General features: G+C 41.2%; 1 protein-coding gene across 3 annotated transcripts; it reads left to right on the top strand.

Moving 5' to 3' along the window:
- Positions 1–453: 453 nt before the first annotated feature.
- Positions 454–8,460, top strand: ptrh1 (peptidyl-tRNA hydrolase 1 homolog). Of its 3 annotated transcripts, none has more exons than XM_026188658.1 (6): positions 454–806; positions 885–970; positions 1,931–2,150; positions 4,907–5,006; positions 6,520–6,565; positions 7,889–8,460. In XM_026188658.1, exons 1-6 carry the CDS (start codon positions 776–778, stop codon positions 8,165–8,167), a joined length of 762 nt encoding a protein of 253 aa, XP_026044443.1. In that variant the 5' UTR covers positions 454–775; the 3' UTR covers positions 8,168–8,460. The 3 variants fall into 3 exon arrangements, with proteins under 3 accessions (XP_026044443.1, XP_026044442.1, XP_026044441.1); XM_026188657.1 differs by having other exon boundaries at positions 454–568; positions 697–970; XM_026188656.1 differs by having other exon boundaries at positions 454–970.
- Positions 8,461–12,289: the final 3,829 nt, after the last annotated feature.

The following is a 12,289-nucleotide window of genomic DNA, read 5'->3' on the forward strand; positions in this document are numbered from 1 at the left end:
TTGTTTTGCATTCTTTAATTTTTGGAGGATTTAAAAGAATTTTGACTCATCGAGCTCCAAAGCCCTACTGCTTATTTTGATATCTACACACTAATTTTAAACATGTGGCATGCATTACATTTTGCTGTTCATCCGTTGATGAAAAGTTTCCAAAAGTTCAAGTGAAAGGGAAATTGCCAGAAATTGGGAAACTACTGTGTTCCACCACAGCCACAGCCATTAAACACAACAACAAAAAGTAGTTCTAAATAGAGAAGATGAAGTAAAATAAAGTAAAATAAAATTCAGTTTGTACATAAAAACACATTTCGATAAATGTAATCAAAACTCGTTTAAATTAAATATTTATTGAAATGTAAATAGTGTTAAAAGGTTCATTGTTTGCTATTTTCAGTCAATAGACTTCCAAATTTGTGTTTGCTGTAATAATCAAGTCGCCGAGCTAGATGGCGCTGTGTCCCCACAGAGGAGAAAAAGTCTGTCCGCCATGTTTTCTTGCTAGCGCTCGTTGAGCGGTTGGTAGCATGACAGGAGGGCAGGAAAAGGTTACTTCACATTTTAAAGACTGGTAATAATTACGGAAATTCTTATGATTAATTACAAACAGATAATAAATATCTGACAAAGTTACAGTTCATATAGTGAACCCCAGACGAAATCGATGAATTGACAGAATCGACATGAATGCCCGAACAGGTACTGTTGCTTCATGACTGTAAATACATGTGGAAACGCCTGATTTCTTATTAACTGTCAAGAGAAGACGACCGGTTCTATGAGCCGAATGAAAAAGGGCTCAGTTTTAAGTAAGTTTTGCCAGTATTTGTTAAACTTTTTCAAGAAGTTGATTAACTTTCTAATGATGCGACGACTTTTGACGAGAGTCATAAACAGAGTTCTGCTGAGTGATCCGTTTTCACCTGCGATGATAATCGAAGCAGAAATACACAATCAAGGCCGCCGAAAGATGGTAAGTGTTAAACCTCGTAATCAGCTATATACTGTCTACTACACTCCAAGTTCTCGGGCAGCTGTATGTGTTTACTGCTATAGGTTTTGTAAGCCCCTAAAACCAGTCGTCAGATCTCGCCAAACTCCATTGAAAGATCTGAGAACTTAAAATTTTTGTAGGGTTTGTCATATTGTTCATCAACTTACTACATTTTCAAAACACTTACTGAGTTACTCAAACCCCCCTTTGTAATTTGGCGTAATTGTCCTTAAAGTAATTACTGGTTAATGTGGGGATAATTTTAGAAGGAAAATGCTTTCTGAGCCAGCTTGGGTCTTTCCTTATTGTTGTATTTTTTTCTATTTTATTTTAATCAGCATATCTAACAGTTTTATTTTAAAATGATGTAAGCTGTCCTCCCCTGTGTTAACTTGTCTTTGCCTTCATAGGCTTTTGTTAAAAATGAATGAAACCTCAATAAAGACCCTACAGTGTTTGCAGTTTGTAACATTACAATGTTGTCTATAGTTGTTTTTCCTGTTAACAGAGCTGTTACTGCTGCCAGTGTATCAGTACCATCAATACAAGGCAATGGCTGTATATTCTACGTGTCCAAAACACAAAATATCTCGTGTTTCTGTTGTTGTTGTTTTTTCCCCCACTTAAAAACATGATCACTGCTCAGATGAAGCGAATACCAAATGAACGAAATTTACACTCAAGTTCAGTTATATCGCTGAAGTTTGTGTTAATGAGTTTTTGGTCATTTTTAAGTCTAAATCTAGAATCTCTCTGTGTTTGCATCTAGCTCCAGTTTAAAAAAGCTTATTTACTCAGTTGCTTTTACTTTGTCTGAATATATGTGTAAATATGTATAAAAATGTAACAGTCTGCTTCCTTTGACTCAGACAGTCTTCTGTTCCTGTAGCTTCACTGCAGAGGTGTATGCCTTTAACTGTGTGTCTGCGTTTGCTTCAGGTGGTGGGGCTGGGTAATCCGGGGATGGAGGGTACCAGACACAGCGTTGGTATGACAGTACTTGGTGCTCTCGCTGCCCGGCTCGGTGTGGCAGACCGCTGGCGTGGCGACAAGTACGTGTCCGGTGAGGTCATTTTGTCAGAAGTCCAGCAAACGAATGTGGTGCTGCTTCGTCCCCGGCTGCTGATGAATGTCAATGGAGTATCAGTGGCCAAAGCAGGTGAGGTCATTTCTGTCTTTGTAAGTGATTTTCATTAAATAAATTAGGCTTTTTTTCTTTCTTATCATCAGCTGTGAAATGTGGCATGTCTCTGCACAAGCATACTGAGGTGGTTCAACCTCCGTCATCTGTCACTCAGGCAGCCAGAAACAATTCAAGCTGGAAATTTAACTCCATTGAGGTTCAACCTGTGTTATTCAGCCCTGTCACTATATCAGACTTCTGTCTATGTGATTGAAAACAATCAGTGAATTATATTATTGAATGTAAAGAAAATTTAGTCCATGAATTGGAGACTTGTACAATATTTTATGTAGAGAAGCAGCTGCTCAGACATGCCTTGGATGGATTCTGAGAGTTCTGTCTACTCATTCCTGCTTTTATAATATCATAATTGTAGGAGCCATTTTTGTGTTGTTACCTTATGTGTAACATTTTTGTGTTTTCACAGGATGTTGTGTTTATGGGACTGTATTTAAGGTAGACGTGTAATTAGCATCAGGTGTTGTTGGTCAGAAGAAGTGAACAGTTTGTGACCGCTGCGCTGTTGTGAGTTACAGTGGGGCAAAAAAGTATTTAGTCAGCCACCGATTGTGCAAGTTCCCCCACCTAAAATGATGACAGAGGTCAGTAATTTGCACCAGAGGTACACTTCAACTGTGAGAGACAGAATGTGAAAAAAAATCCATGAATCCACATGGTAGGATTTGTAAAGAATTTATTCATAAATCAGGGTGGAAAATAAGTATTTGGTCAATAATAAAAATACAACTCAATACTTTGTAACATAACCTTTGTTGGCAATAACAGAGGTCAAACGTTTACTATAGGTCTTTACCAGGTTTGCACACACAGTAGCTGGTATTTTGGCCCATTCCTCCATGCAGATCTTCTCGAGAGCAGTGATGTTTTGGGGCTGTCGCCGAGCAACGCGGACTTTCAACTCCCGCCACAGATTTTCTATGGGGTTGAGGTCTGGAGACTGGCTAGGCCACTCCAGGACTTTCAAATGCTTCTTACGGAGCCACTCCTTTGTTGCCCGGGCGGTGTGTTTTGGATCATTGTCATGTTGGAAGACCCAGCCTCGTTTCATCTTCAAAGTTCTCACTGATGGAAGGAGGTTTTGGCTCAAAATCTCACGATACATGGCCCCATTCATTCTGTCCTTAACACGGATCAGTCGTCCTGTCCCCTTGGCAGAAAAACAGCCCCATAGCATGATGTTTCCACCCCCATGCTTCACAGTAGGTATGGTGTTCTTAGGATGCAACTCAGTATTCTTCTTCCTCCAAACACGACGAGTTGAGTTTATACCAAAAAGTTCTACTTTGGTTTCATCTGACCACATGACATTCTCCCAATCCTCTGCTGTATCATCCATGTGCTCTCTGGCAAACTTCAGACGGGCCTGGACATGCACTGGCTTCAGCAGCGGAACACGTCTGGCACTGCGGGATTTGATTCCCTGCCGTTGTAGTGTGTTACTGATGGTGACCTTTGTTACTTTGGTCCCAGCTCTCTGCAGGTCATTCACCAGGTCCCCCCGTGTGGTTCTGGGATCTTTGCTCACCGTTCTCATGATCATTTTGACCCCACGGGATGAGATCTTGCGTGGAGCCCCAGATCGAGGGAGATTATCAGTGGTCTTGTATGTCTTCCATTTTCTGATGATTGCTCCCACAGTTGATTTTTTCACACCAAGCTGCTTGCCTATTGTAGATTCACTCTTCCCAGTCTGGTGCAGGTCTACAATACTTTTCCTGGTGTCCTTCGAAAGCTCTTTGGTCTTGGCCATGGCGGAGTTTGGAGTCTGACTGTTTGAGGCTGTGGACAGGTGTCTTTTATACAGATGATGAGTTCAAACAGGTGTCATTCATACAGGTAACGAGTGGGGGACAGAAAAGCTTCTTACAGAAGACGTTACAGGTCTGTGAGAGCCAGAGATTTTCCTTGTTTGAGGTGACCAAATACTTATTTTCCACCCTAATTTACGAATAAATTCTTTACAAATCCTACCATGTGGATTCATGGATTTTTTTTTTTTCACATTCTGTCTCTCACAGTTGAAGTGTACCTCTGGTGCAAATTACTGACCTCTGTCATCATTTTAAGTGGGGGAACTTGCACAATCGGTGGCTGACTAAATACTTTTTTGCCCCACTGTATGTTAAATGACGTTGGATACTAAGAGAACTGTTGAACAACAAATACAACCGATGGAATGCAATAAAGATGTTAAACAGACAAGATAAGTACGGCTCGAGTTATTGGACTAAGTCAAGTTTCATTCCTAACAGTGGCACCGCATGACCCCCACCATCGAACACCTCAGTGGCTTCAGGCGTAGGCTTAGCCTCTACAACAATAATAAAAATGTTCAATCTCACAGAAAACCAAAAAGACTCGACCACTTCACGCGGCCTTCATTGGACATCGCTTCTGCTGAGAGGAGTCTTGTGTTGATCTTCTGATTGTGTGCTCAGTTTGCTTTAGGCTGAATAAAGACTTTGACACATCTTCTTTATTTTACATGTGAGAACTTTGATTTTTATTATTATTATTTCAGACTTTTTGACAGTTTACAGGTGTACGTGATGTCTGTGTGTTTATTTTACTTGCACATTTATATGAACAGAAGGAAGCTCAGGTTCAAAGTGTTTAAGGGTTCTGTACTAGTAAAGTTTTGTTATCCTGCTATATTATTAGAAGCAACCAAACTAAGAAACTTTTTTTTTTGTATGTTTTGATTTGTTTAGCTGCCAAATATGGCGTCAAGGCTGAAGATATCCTGCTGGTCCACGATGAACTGGACAAACCTCTGGGGAAAATCGCCATCAAACATGGAGGAAGCGCCAGGTGGGTCATCCTCTATCATAGTGTTGGGTCTTGGATTGCTTCGGACTCGCCGCGATCTGTTTACATCACCAACAGTATTCATTATCTTAAGCGATGTATTGACAGTGGTGAGGGAAAGCAGTCACTAAAGTATCGTCAAGGTACATTTAACATTAACTTTAAGGCCAATAAACAAATATACTTCTGCGTGGAAGTGCAAGTGCGGCTTTTAAACTGCATTTGCACTCATTCGTCCAAACTTTCAGGCTGGAAAGTTTCTGTCTTCATGGGGAAAAAACAACAGCAACAAGGCTCCACTATATTTTAAAGACCTGACAGTGTCTTGTCCCAGTAGAGCACTTCTCTCTCACACTGCAGGTTTACTTTAGAGCTTCCAAAAGTAGAATAGGAGGCAAAGCCTTCAGCTTTCAGGCTCTTCTTCTGTGTAATCAGCTCCAGTTCGGGTTCAGGAGACAGACAGCCTCGCTACTTTTGAAACTAGGCTGAAAACTTCACTTGAAACTTATTTTTTAATCAAACCTGGATCAGATGGAGGGATCAGGTGACCTCAAAGCATCCATTAGTGATGCTGCTATAGTCTCAGGTTGTTCAGGGACTTCCCATGATGTGCTCAGCACTTCTCTCCACCCCCTTTATTCACTCCCTGTGTGTTTATGCGTCACCACTGCAAGTCATTAACTCGAGTCTTCTTTCCTATGCAATTTGTGTTTGTCCTTATTCTCTCTATACTCTCCTTTTTTTTCCACTTCTCTTTTATCTGTTCTCTCTAATATTTTAGGGTCTTTACCTTTCACTATTAAGCAATTTGAAGCAACTGCTGTTGGGAATTGTCTTTGTACACATAAGATTGAATTCTCAACACCTCAGTGTTCAAACTTGGAGCATGTGTGAGCTGCCTGAGCTCTGCCTGCTGTAAACCTTGGTGTCTTCCCGATGTCGAGACGAGAAGACAGAAGCAGCACAACCAGAAATAACAGCGAAATGAGGCCTGTATTTTAAAACCAACAAACTTCTAATCAGCACACACAGCTTCTCTCTTGGGCCTTAGTCATTCTGGTTCGTCTCTTGTCTCTTTTCTTCCTCCTGCTACTATTTTTTGCTCTTGATTGCGCTGTTGTGATGAAGCCTCCCCGAGCTCTTGAGACTCTTATGGCTGACTCTCTTGCAAATGGTCTGTTTTTATTAATTTTATGCCATGACGCTGGTTGTATCTCATTAACTGTTTTGTCATTATACTTATTAACAATAAGAATGGTGTTCAGTTAAGAGGCATCCCCTATCAGTAAGCTTCTCCTTGCTACTCAGAACAAGCTGGATAAAGCAGTTTAATCCTGCTTGAAAAGCTACGTTAGGCATTCCAGCCGTGTATAACCAGATGGTGATTTATGAAAATTTAATGTAATGCAAGAAACTGCAACTGGTGCATCTGGTATCCTGAAGATGGACAACAAAACCAAAGAAGAAAAGAGGTTGTCAGATTGATAAAATAAATGTCGCTTCTCCTTCCCCACAGAGGTCATAATGGAGTCCGCTCCTGTGTGGACTGTCTTCAGACTGATGTAAGTCACTGCTGTGTGTGTGTGTGTGTGTGTGTGTGTGTTTGTGTGTGTGTGTGTGTTCACTATCACACTGAATTCTGCTCTTTTTTTTATTTTAATGTCAGATTTATACTGAGAAACGTTTCGTCACTGCAGGTTTCCCCAAACGTATAAACAGTACATTTGCATAATGACTGAAACCAGTCCACTGAGGGAACAATGGGCTGGGAGGTCAGTTAGCTGAGACTGAAGAAGTCACTTGGATGAGTGACGAAACGTTTCTCCCACTACTTTGTTTATACTTTGTTAGGAAAATGGGAAATAGATGTAACGATTTACTGAAACATGCAAACATACATGGAAGTGCAGTTTTCAGTTCTAGCAGGCTGGTGTGACCACCATCATTCTTATTCAACACATTCTGAACTCTGTGAGCAGCTTTCTTGTCATTTCTTTAAATAGTCTTCAGGAATAGTACTCCAGGCTTCTTTAAGGACACTCAAAGCTTTTCTTTGGATGTTTCTGCATTTTGTTACATTCTCTGTTAAGATGATCCCACACTGCTTCAATAATGTTGAGGTCCAGGCTCTGATGAAGCCAATCCATGCCTGGTAGTGCTCCACTGTGTTTTTCTATCCATGTATGCTTTTACTACACTGGCAGTGTGTTTGGGATAAGTGCATCAAGGGACAGGTGCATGCATCAAGATGTGTTTGGGATCATTTAATGCTTAAATATGAAGCCATTGCCAATCAGGTGCTTTCCAAATGGTATTGCATTGTAACATTTTGCACTTCATTATGTTTATGACTTATTCCGTTTTGACATGATCCCTAACAGCACTCGCTGCTGTACCTCTTTCTCGACCTCCTCTGTACATATTGATGACAGTTTGAATCATGACGCTTCCTCAAACAGTAGATGGATCAGCTGCAGGTCTTTTCTGGATTTTTTCCCCACAGTTTCTTAGGAACCTGACTTTCAGATATCTAGAGCAGATCATCTGCTGTAGATATTATTTAGGCATGGCACTCAGCAAAAGAAAAGATATTGCTCAGGTAAAAGGACTGGACTGAAAAAGTAAAAAAAATAGGCCGTGTCCTAAGAAAAAGTTTGAAAACCCTTCTGAAAGGTGGAGAACTATTGCTCAAGCTTTAAAAATTGAGGTGTAGAGACTTTAGTATTTTACTGTAGTCAAATGCACTTTGAAAACATGGACATATACTCAACCAAATCTAAAATAGTAGCAAATAACAATTAGATGAAGATATGTGTTTACAGCTTAAAACGCAGAAATAAAAAACATGTACATTGTTTAACACCAGGATCTTTTTTCTCCTGCAGGTGATGCCTAGACTTCGGATCGGGATTGGCCGCCCGACAGGGAAAACGTCTGTCGACCGTCATGTTCTGGGCAGATTCACCACAGAGGAACAAAAACTCCTGGATTCTGTTTTGGTCCAGAGTGTGGACCTCCTCCTTTCCCAGCTTTCCCAGCAGGACTCACAACAGGACTCCCTGCTCCCCTCCTCACCAGCAGGGGGCAGACAAGCTGCACAGAAGAGAAACGAGAGGGCCCGCTCAGGCTCACCAGCTGAGGACTCTGCAGCAGCTCAGAGCTGAAGCTGAAACCTGAACTCTGTTATCACACATAGAACTGCCTCAAAGAGAAAACATGAACCACTTTATCTGTATTTATTCACTTAAAGGTGATGTTGTTACATGAAAAGTCTCAGAGAACAAGAGGAGAACCGAGAAATCTTGTTGTCTTCAGGTTTGTTCCCTACACGATGAACCAGTTTTCTTTATTCACTTCGCTGAAAAGCTGGCAGTGAAGCCAGAAGCTTGGCTCAGTCTGTAGCAGAGGACAGTCTGTCTGTGAGATATGAAAATAAATCATTATTAAACGAAATAAATTTGATTATCTGATTTTCATGCACATTAAGAGCAGTTGAGCATTTATTTACATTAAAAACATTTAAAATCTGCAAACTATAGACTCTCTGACACCAGTACTACTATACTAATACTAATAATACCTGCCCTGACCGACTAATTCTAATAAACTCACTGACCACTTCATGAGCTTCACCGTGCTCATACAGGTCTGGACTCCCTTTTGCCTTCAGAGCTGCCTTAATTCTACCTGGCACAGATTTAACAAGCTGCTGGAAACAGTCCTCAGAGATTTTGGTCCATGTTGACACGATAGCATCACACAGATGCTGCAGATTTGTTGACTGCACATCCATGATGTGCATCTCAAAGGTGCTCTATTGGATTGAGATCTGAGATCTGTTGAAGCTGTTAAAGTACAGCAAAGCCATGATATGTTCAAGAAGTTTGAGACGATTTGAGCTTCATGGTGTGTTTTCCTGCTGGAAGAGGCCCCTCTGATCATAAAGTGATGGACGTGGTCAACAACAATAGGTGGGCTGTGGCTTTAAAGTAATCCTCAGCTGGTAATAAGGGGCCCAAAGCGTGCCAAAAAATATTTATAATATGAATATGTCCTCACAAAGATAGCCAAACTAACATGCATGTATCTGTGTGAGAGTCCTACACACAGAGTGGAGCAGGCGGTCACTATGCTGGTAATAGAAAACAATTTTGAGCCAAACTACCACCCTAATCCTACCGCACTCACTCTGATTCACAGCAGTTCACTCATAGTTGCAGACACACTGACATATCTAAAAATATTCAATTTACCTCCCACAAGTGACGCATACAATATATGAAATACTCTTCTTAATATGTGATGGGATGCTAACAACAGTTTATTATACTTTGCACTCTGCATTTGCACTTTCTTCTTGCAGTCGGTCAAAGGTCAGAGTCTCTGAGCCTTCAGTCGTGTGTTATTGATTTTTTTGTTCTTTATTTGATGATCATGTTCTTTAAGTTAGAGGCTTCCTGGGTGTTTTTTATTCGTGAGCAATGTCAGTAGAAGGAGCTGAACCGCTCTAAAACAAAGACTTGTTGAAGCTCATCTTCTCTTTTTTTGTATCTGAGAGTCCACATGTGACTCTGCCCCCGACATACGGTTCTCCTCTCCAGCTCGTCCTCCCTGTTGTGGCTCTTTTGGCCAAAAACATATTGATTTCCTCTTCCGATTGTCCCACTAATTGCGCCTCTTCATCAATTATGTGTCTTTAATGAGTTGCATCCCGTCAAGAGGTGCGCTGCATTCTCACACTGCTGAGAATGCCAGAGGAAGGTTAGCGGAGGAATGGAGGGTTCGGCGGGGGAGGTGGCGTACAAAAAAAGGGCAGAAAACAGCGGAAAGAGGCTGACGAGCCGCTGAATGAGGGAAATCAATACAAAGGAGGCCAGTAGATTGCGATGGAGGGCAGAAGAAGAAAGGCAGGCGAGAAACAAAAGGGGGCAAACATTGTTTAGACCCAGATTTTTGAGGCCTTCTGTCCTGCTGTAGCTCAGAGGTACAATAGCTGTAGGGACACACTTGTGGACATGAGGGAGAAAAAGGGGGGAGCTCAAAGGAAACTTCTATGACACCCCCCAGCACACACACACACGAACACCCTTCGCCCTCCTAAACCCCCCATCTTTCTCTGCTGTGACCCCGTTGAGCCACCTTTTGCTTCCATCAGGCCACTTTCCCAGCCCTTCCTCTCTGGTCAGCTTTATGAGGCCTTACCAGCAGCTTCAGTAACTTTTCTTCTGTGTGGGTCAAAGGTCAAAAGCAGGCTGAACACCCAACCTTTAGAGAAAAAAAATAAATTTATTCAAGAACAGCCCTCAAACCCTCCCCCTGCGCTCTATTCCCTGGAATAGCAGCCCAGTGGGGGGTCTTCCCTCTAACTCTGAAGTAGCACAAAACGAGCCCTCGGACTCCGCTGGCAGTGGGAATTTAGATAATTTAGCTTATTAAGCAGAGCTATGTTAATGGTATGTATATGTTTAATCAATGATACTTTATATTTGGCCCTTTAGAACATCATTTTCCACACTTGAATAAAAGTTGGTCCTCACTTGGTGAACCCTACTCCCGACTTTTCCCAAAGCTTGACCAAAGACTTATATTTCTGAGTGAAATGTCTCAACTTTAATGGATTATTTCGCACATTTCTAGCTCCATGTTTTTATACTTTGACTCTACCAGGGCAGCTCAGGGCAATTCAGAGTTCAAAATAATCCTTATTCATCTTACATTGGGAAGTGCTGCAGCCCCTCAGTTTATCCCTAATGTGAAATAAGCTGTTGGGGGTCCTCTTTCTTTAAGGTGATCCTGCCTTTAAACTAGCTTCCTTCTGATTGGTTTCAGGAGGTTTGAAACGCAGGTAGGTGGGGCTTCCTGTCTTTATGACAGCATACTGATCCAAATGTAGGAAAAAACTCCTTGAAACTAAGTGTCTGAAGCCTGAACTTTTGGGATAACAGGGATTGTCTTTACATGCAGTGACCTCATAATATGATTATCTGAACCTTTAGGAATGTTAAAGGATAAGGCCTGAACCTCCATTTTAGCAGAGTAGACTTCCCTGGAAAAGCACAACAAGTCTTTGATGAGTTTTGATTAGGCAGAAGTGTGGGGACAGCAGCTTATTGAACTTGAAGATGTTTTTTCAGTGGGATAAACAAAATCAAGAACTATCCTCAGAGTATTCTTGGGTTTTTCAAGTTAAATCTAAAACCACTAAACTAATGTCTTAGCTCTGACTCAGCTTAGAGGTTCATAACGTACATACAGTGTCAATGATCACGTACTTCCATACTTTGAATATGTACTTTGACTCTGTAAATGTTGTCATGCTATAAAAACAAAGCTACAATAACTATTATCAGAGAGAGAGAGAGAGGGAGAGAGATGCCTCTTTAATGACACAAGTTTGAATTTATTTTGGATTTTCTCTAATACACACAAGGTCAAAAGTATACATAAAGGCTCAAATACATACACTCACTTAAATCTTTTAATAAGTGGGGCTAAAGCTTCTTCTAAGTTGACAAGGCCTAACCTAACTTCTCTTTAGTAATCATGATTGACTATAGCTGGTAGTTTTTCTTTCTGAACTCATCGGATTGATCATTGTTCAAAGCAGTGGGAAAGTCCAAGAATAGTAGAGTTGCACAATTTTACCTAAGTACAAGTTATTCTAATATGTCGCCCCTTTGCCAGCGTCTGGAACAACACCCAAAATGTCACCAGTGCAGTCCAGAAGATAATTGATTAGGATGTTCAAGAACAAACCCAGAAGCCACCAAGACTCAAGCCTGCCATGAATTGAAAGTGCTGGAACACCAGGGTGCTGGCAGAGAAAGAAGCTTCTGCTCAATGACTGACATGTTCAAGCTTGACTGAAATTTTCTGCAAGCCAAATGCCTTCTGGAGAAAAAGGTTTTATGGTGAAACGAGACAAAGCTGTCCGATAACTTCATGAGTCTTTGGACAGCCTATAATGTAAACTACATAAGTGGCCAACATCATTGTTGGAATTTATGCTGTGGTGGTACAATATGTGCAGTTGTGGCAAACGCGCTCCTGTGAAGTCCTCCAAAATCCTAATTGTGCATCTTTGGAAGATAAATCCTGTTCCATAAATGCAATTACATCAAGTCAGTGCAGTCCACAATACTGTGACTGGTCTGATTGTTCCTGTGAACTTTTTCTGTGCTACTTTTTGGCGGCAGTATTGTGTACAAAATATGTACAAATATATTTGCCCCCCCTCATCTACATCCTAACTTACAACGTAACCAGAAACCCCTCTTAACCGTACA

This window comes from Astatotilapia calliptera, chromosome 12 (genome assembly GCF_900246225.1).
Source record: "Astatotilapia calliptera chromosome 12, fAstCal1.2, whole genome shotgun sequence".
Classification (NCBI taxonomy): domain Eukaryota; kingdom Metazoa; phylum Chordata; class Actinopteri; order Cichliformes; family Cichlidae; genus Astatotilapia; species Astatotilapia calliptera.

Coding starts and splice junctions, on each gene's coding strand:
- ptrh1 (XM_026188656.1), top strand. CDS start 776: ATGAGCCGAATGAAAAAGGGCTCAGTTTTAAGTAAGTTTTGCCAGTAT. Junction 5,007..6,519: donor AAACATGGAGGAAGCGCCAG/GTGGGTCATCCT, acceptor CCTTCCCCACAG/AGGTCATAATGGAGTCCGCT. Junction 6,566..7,888: donor TGGACTGTCTTCAGACTGAT/GTAAGTCACTGC, acceptor TTTCTCCTGCAG/GTGATGCCTAGACTTCGGAT.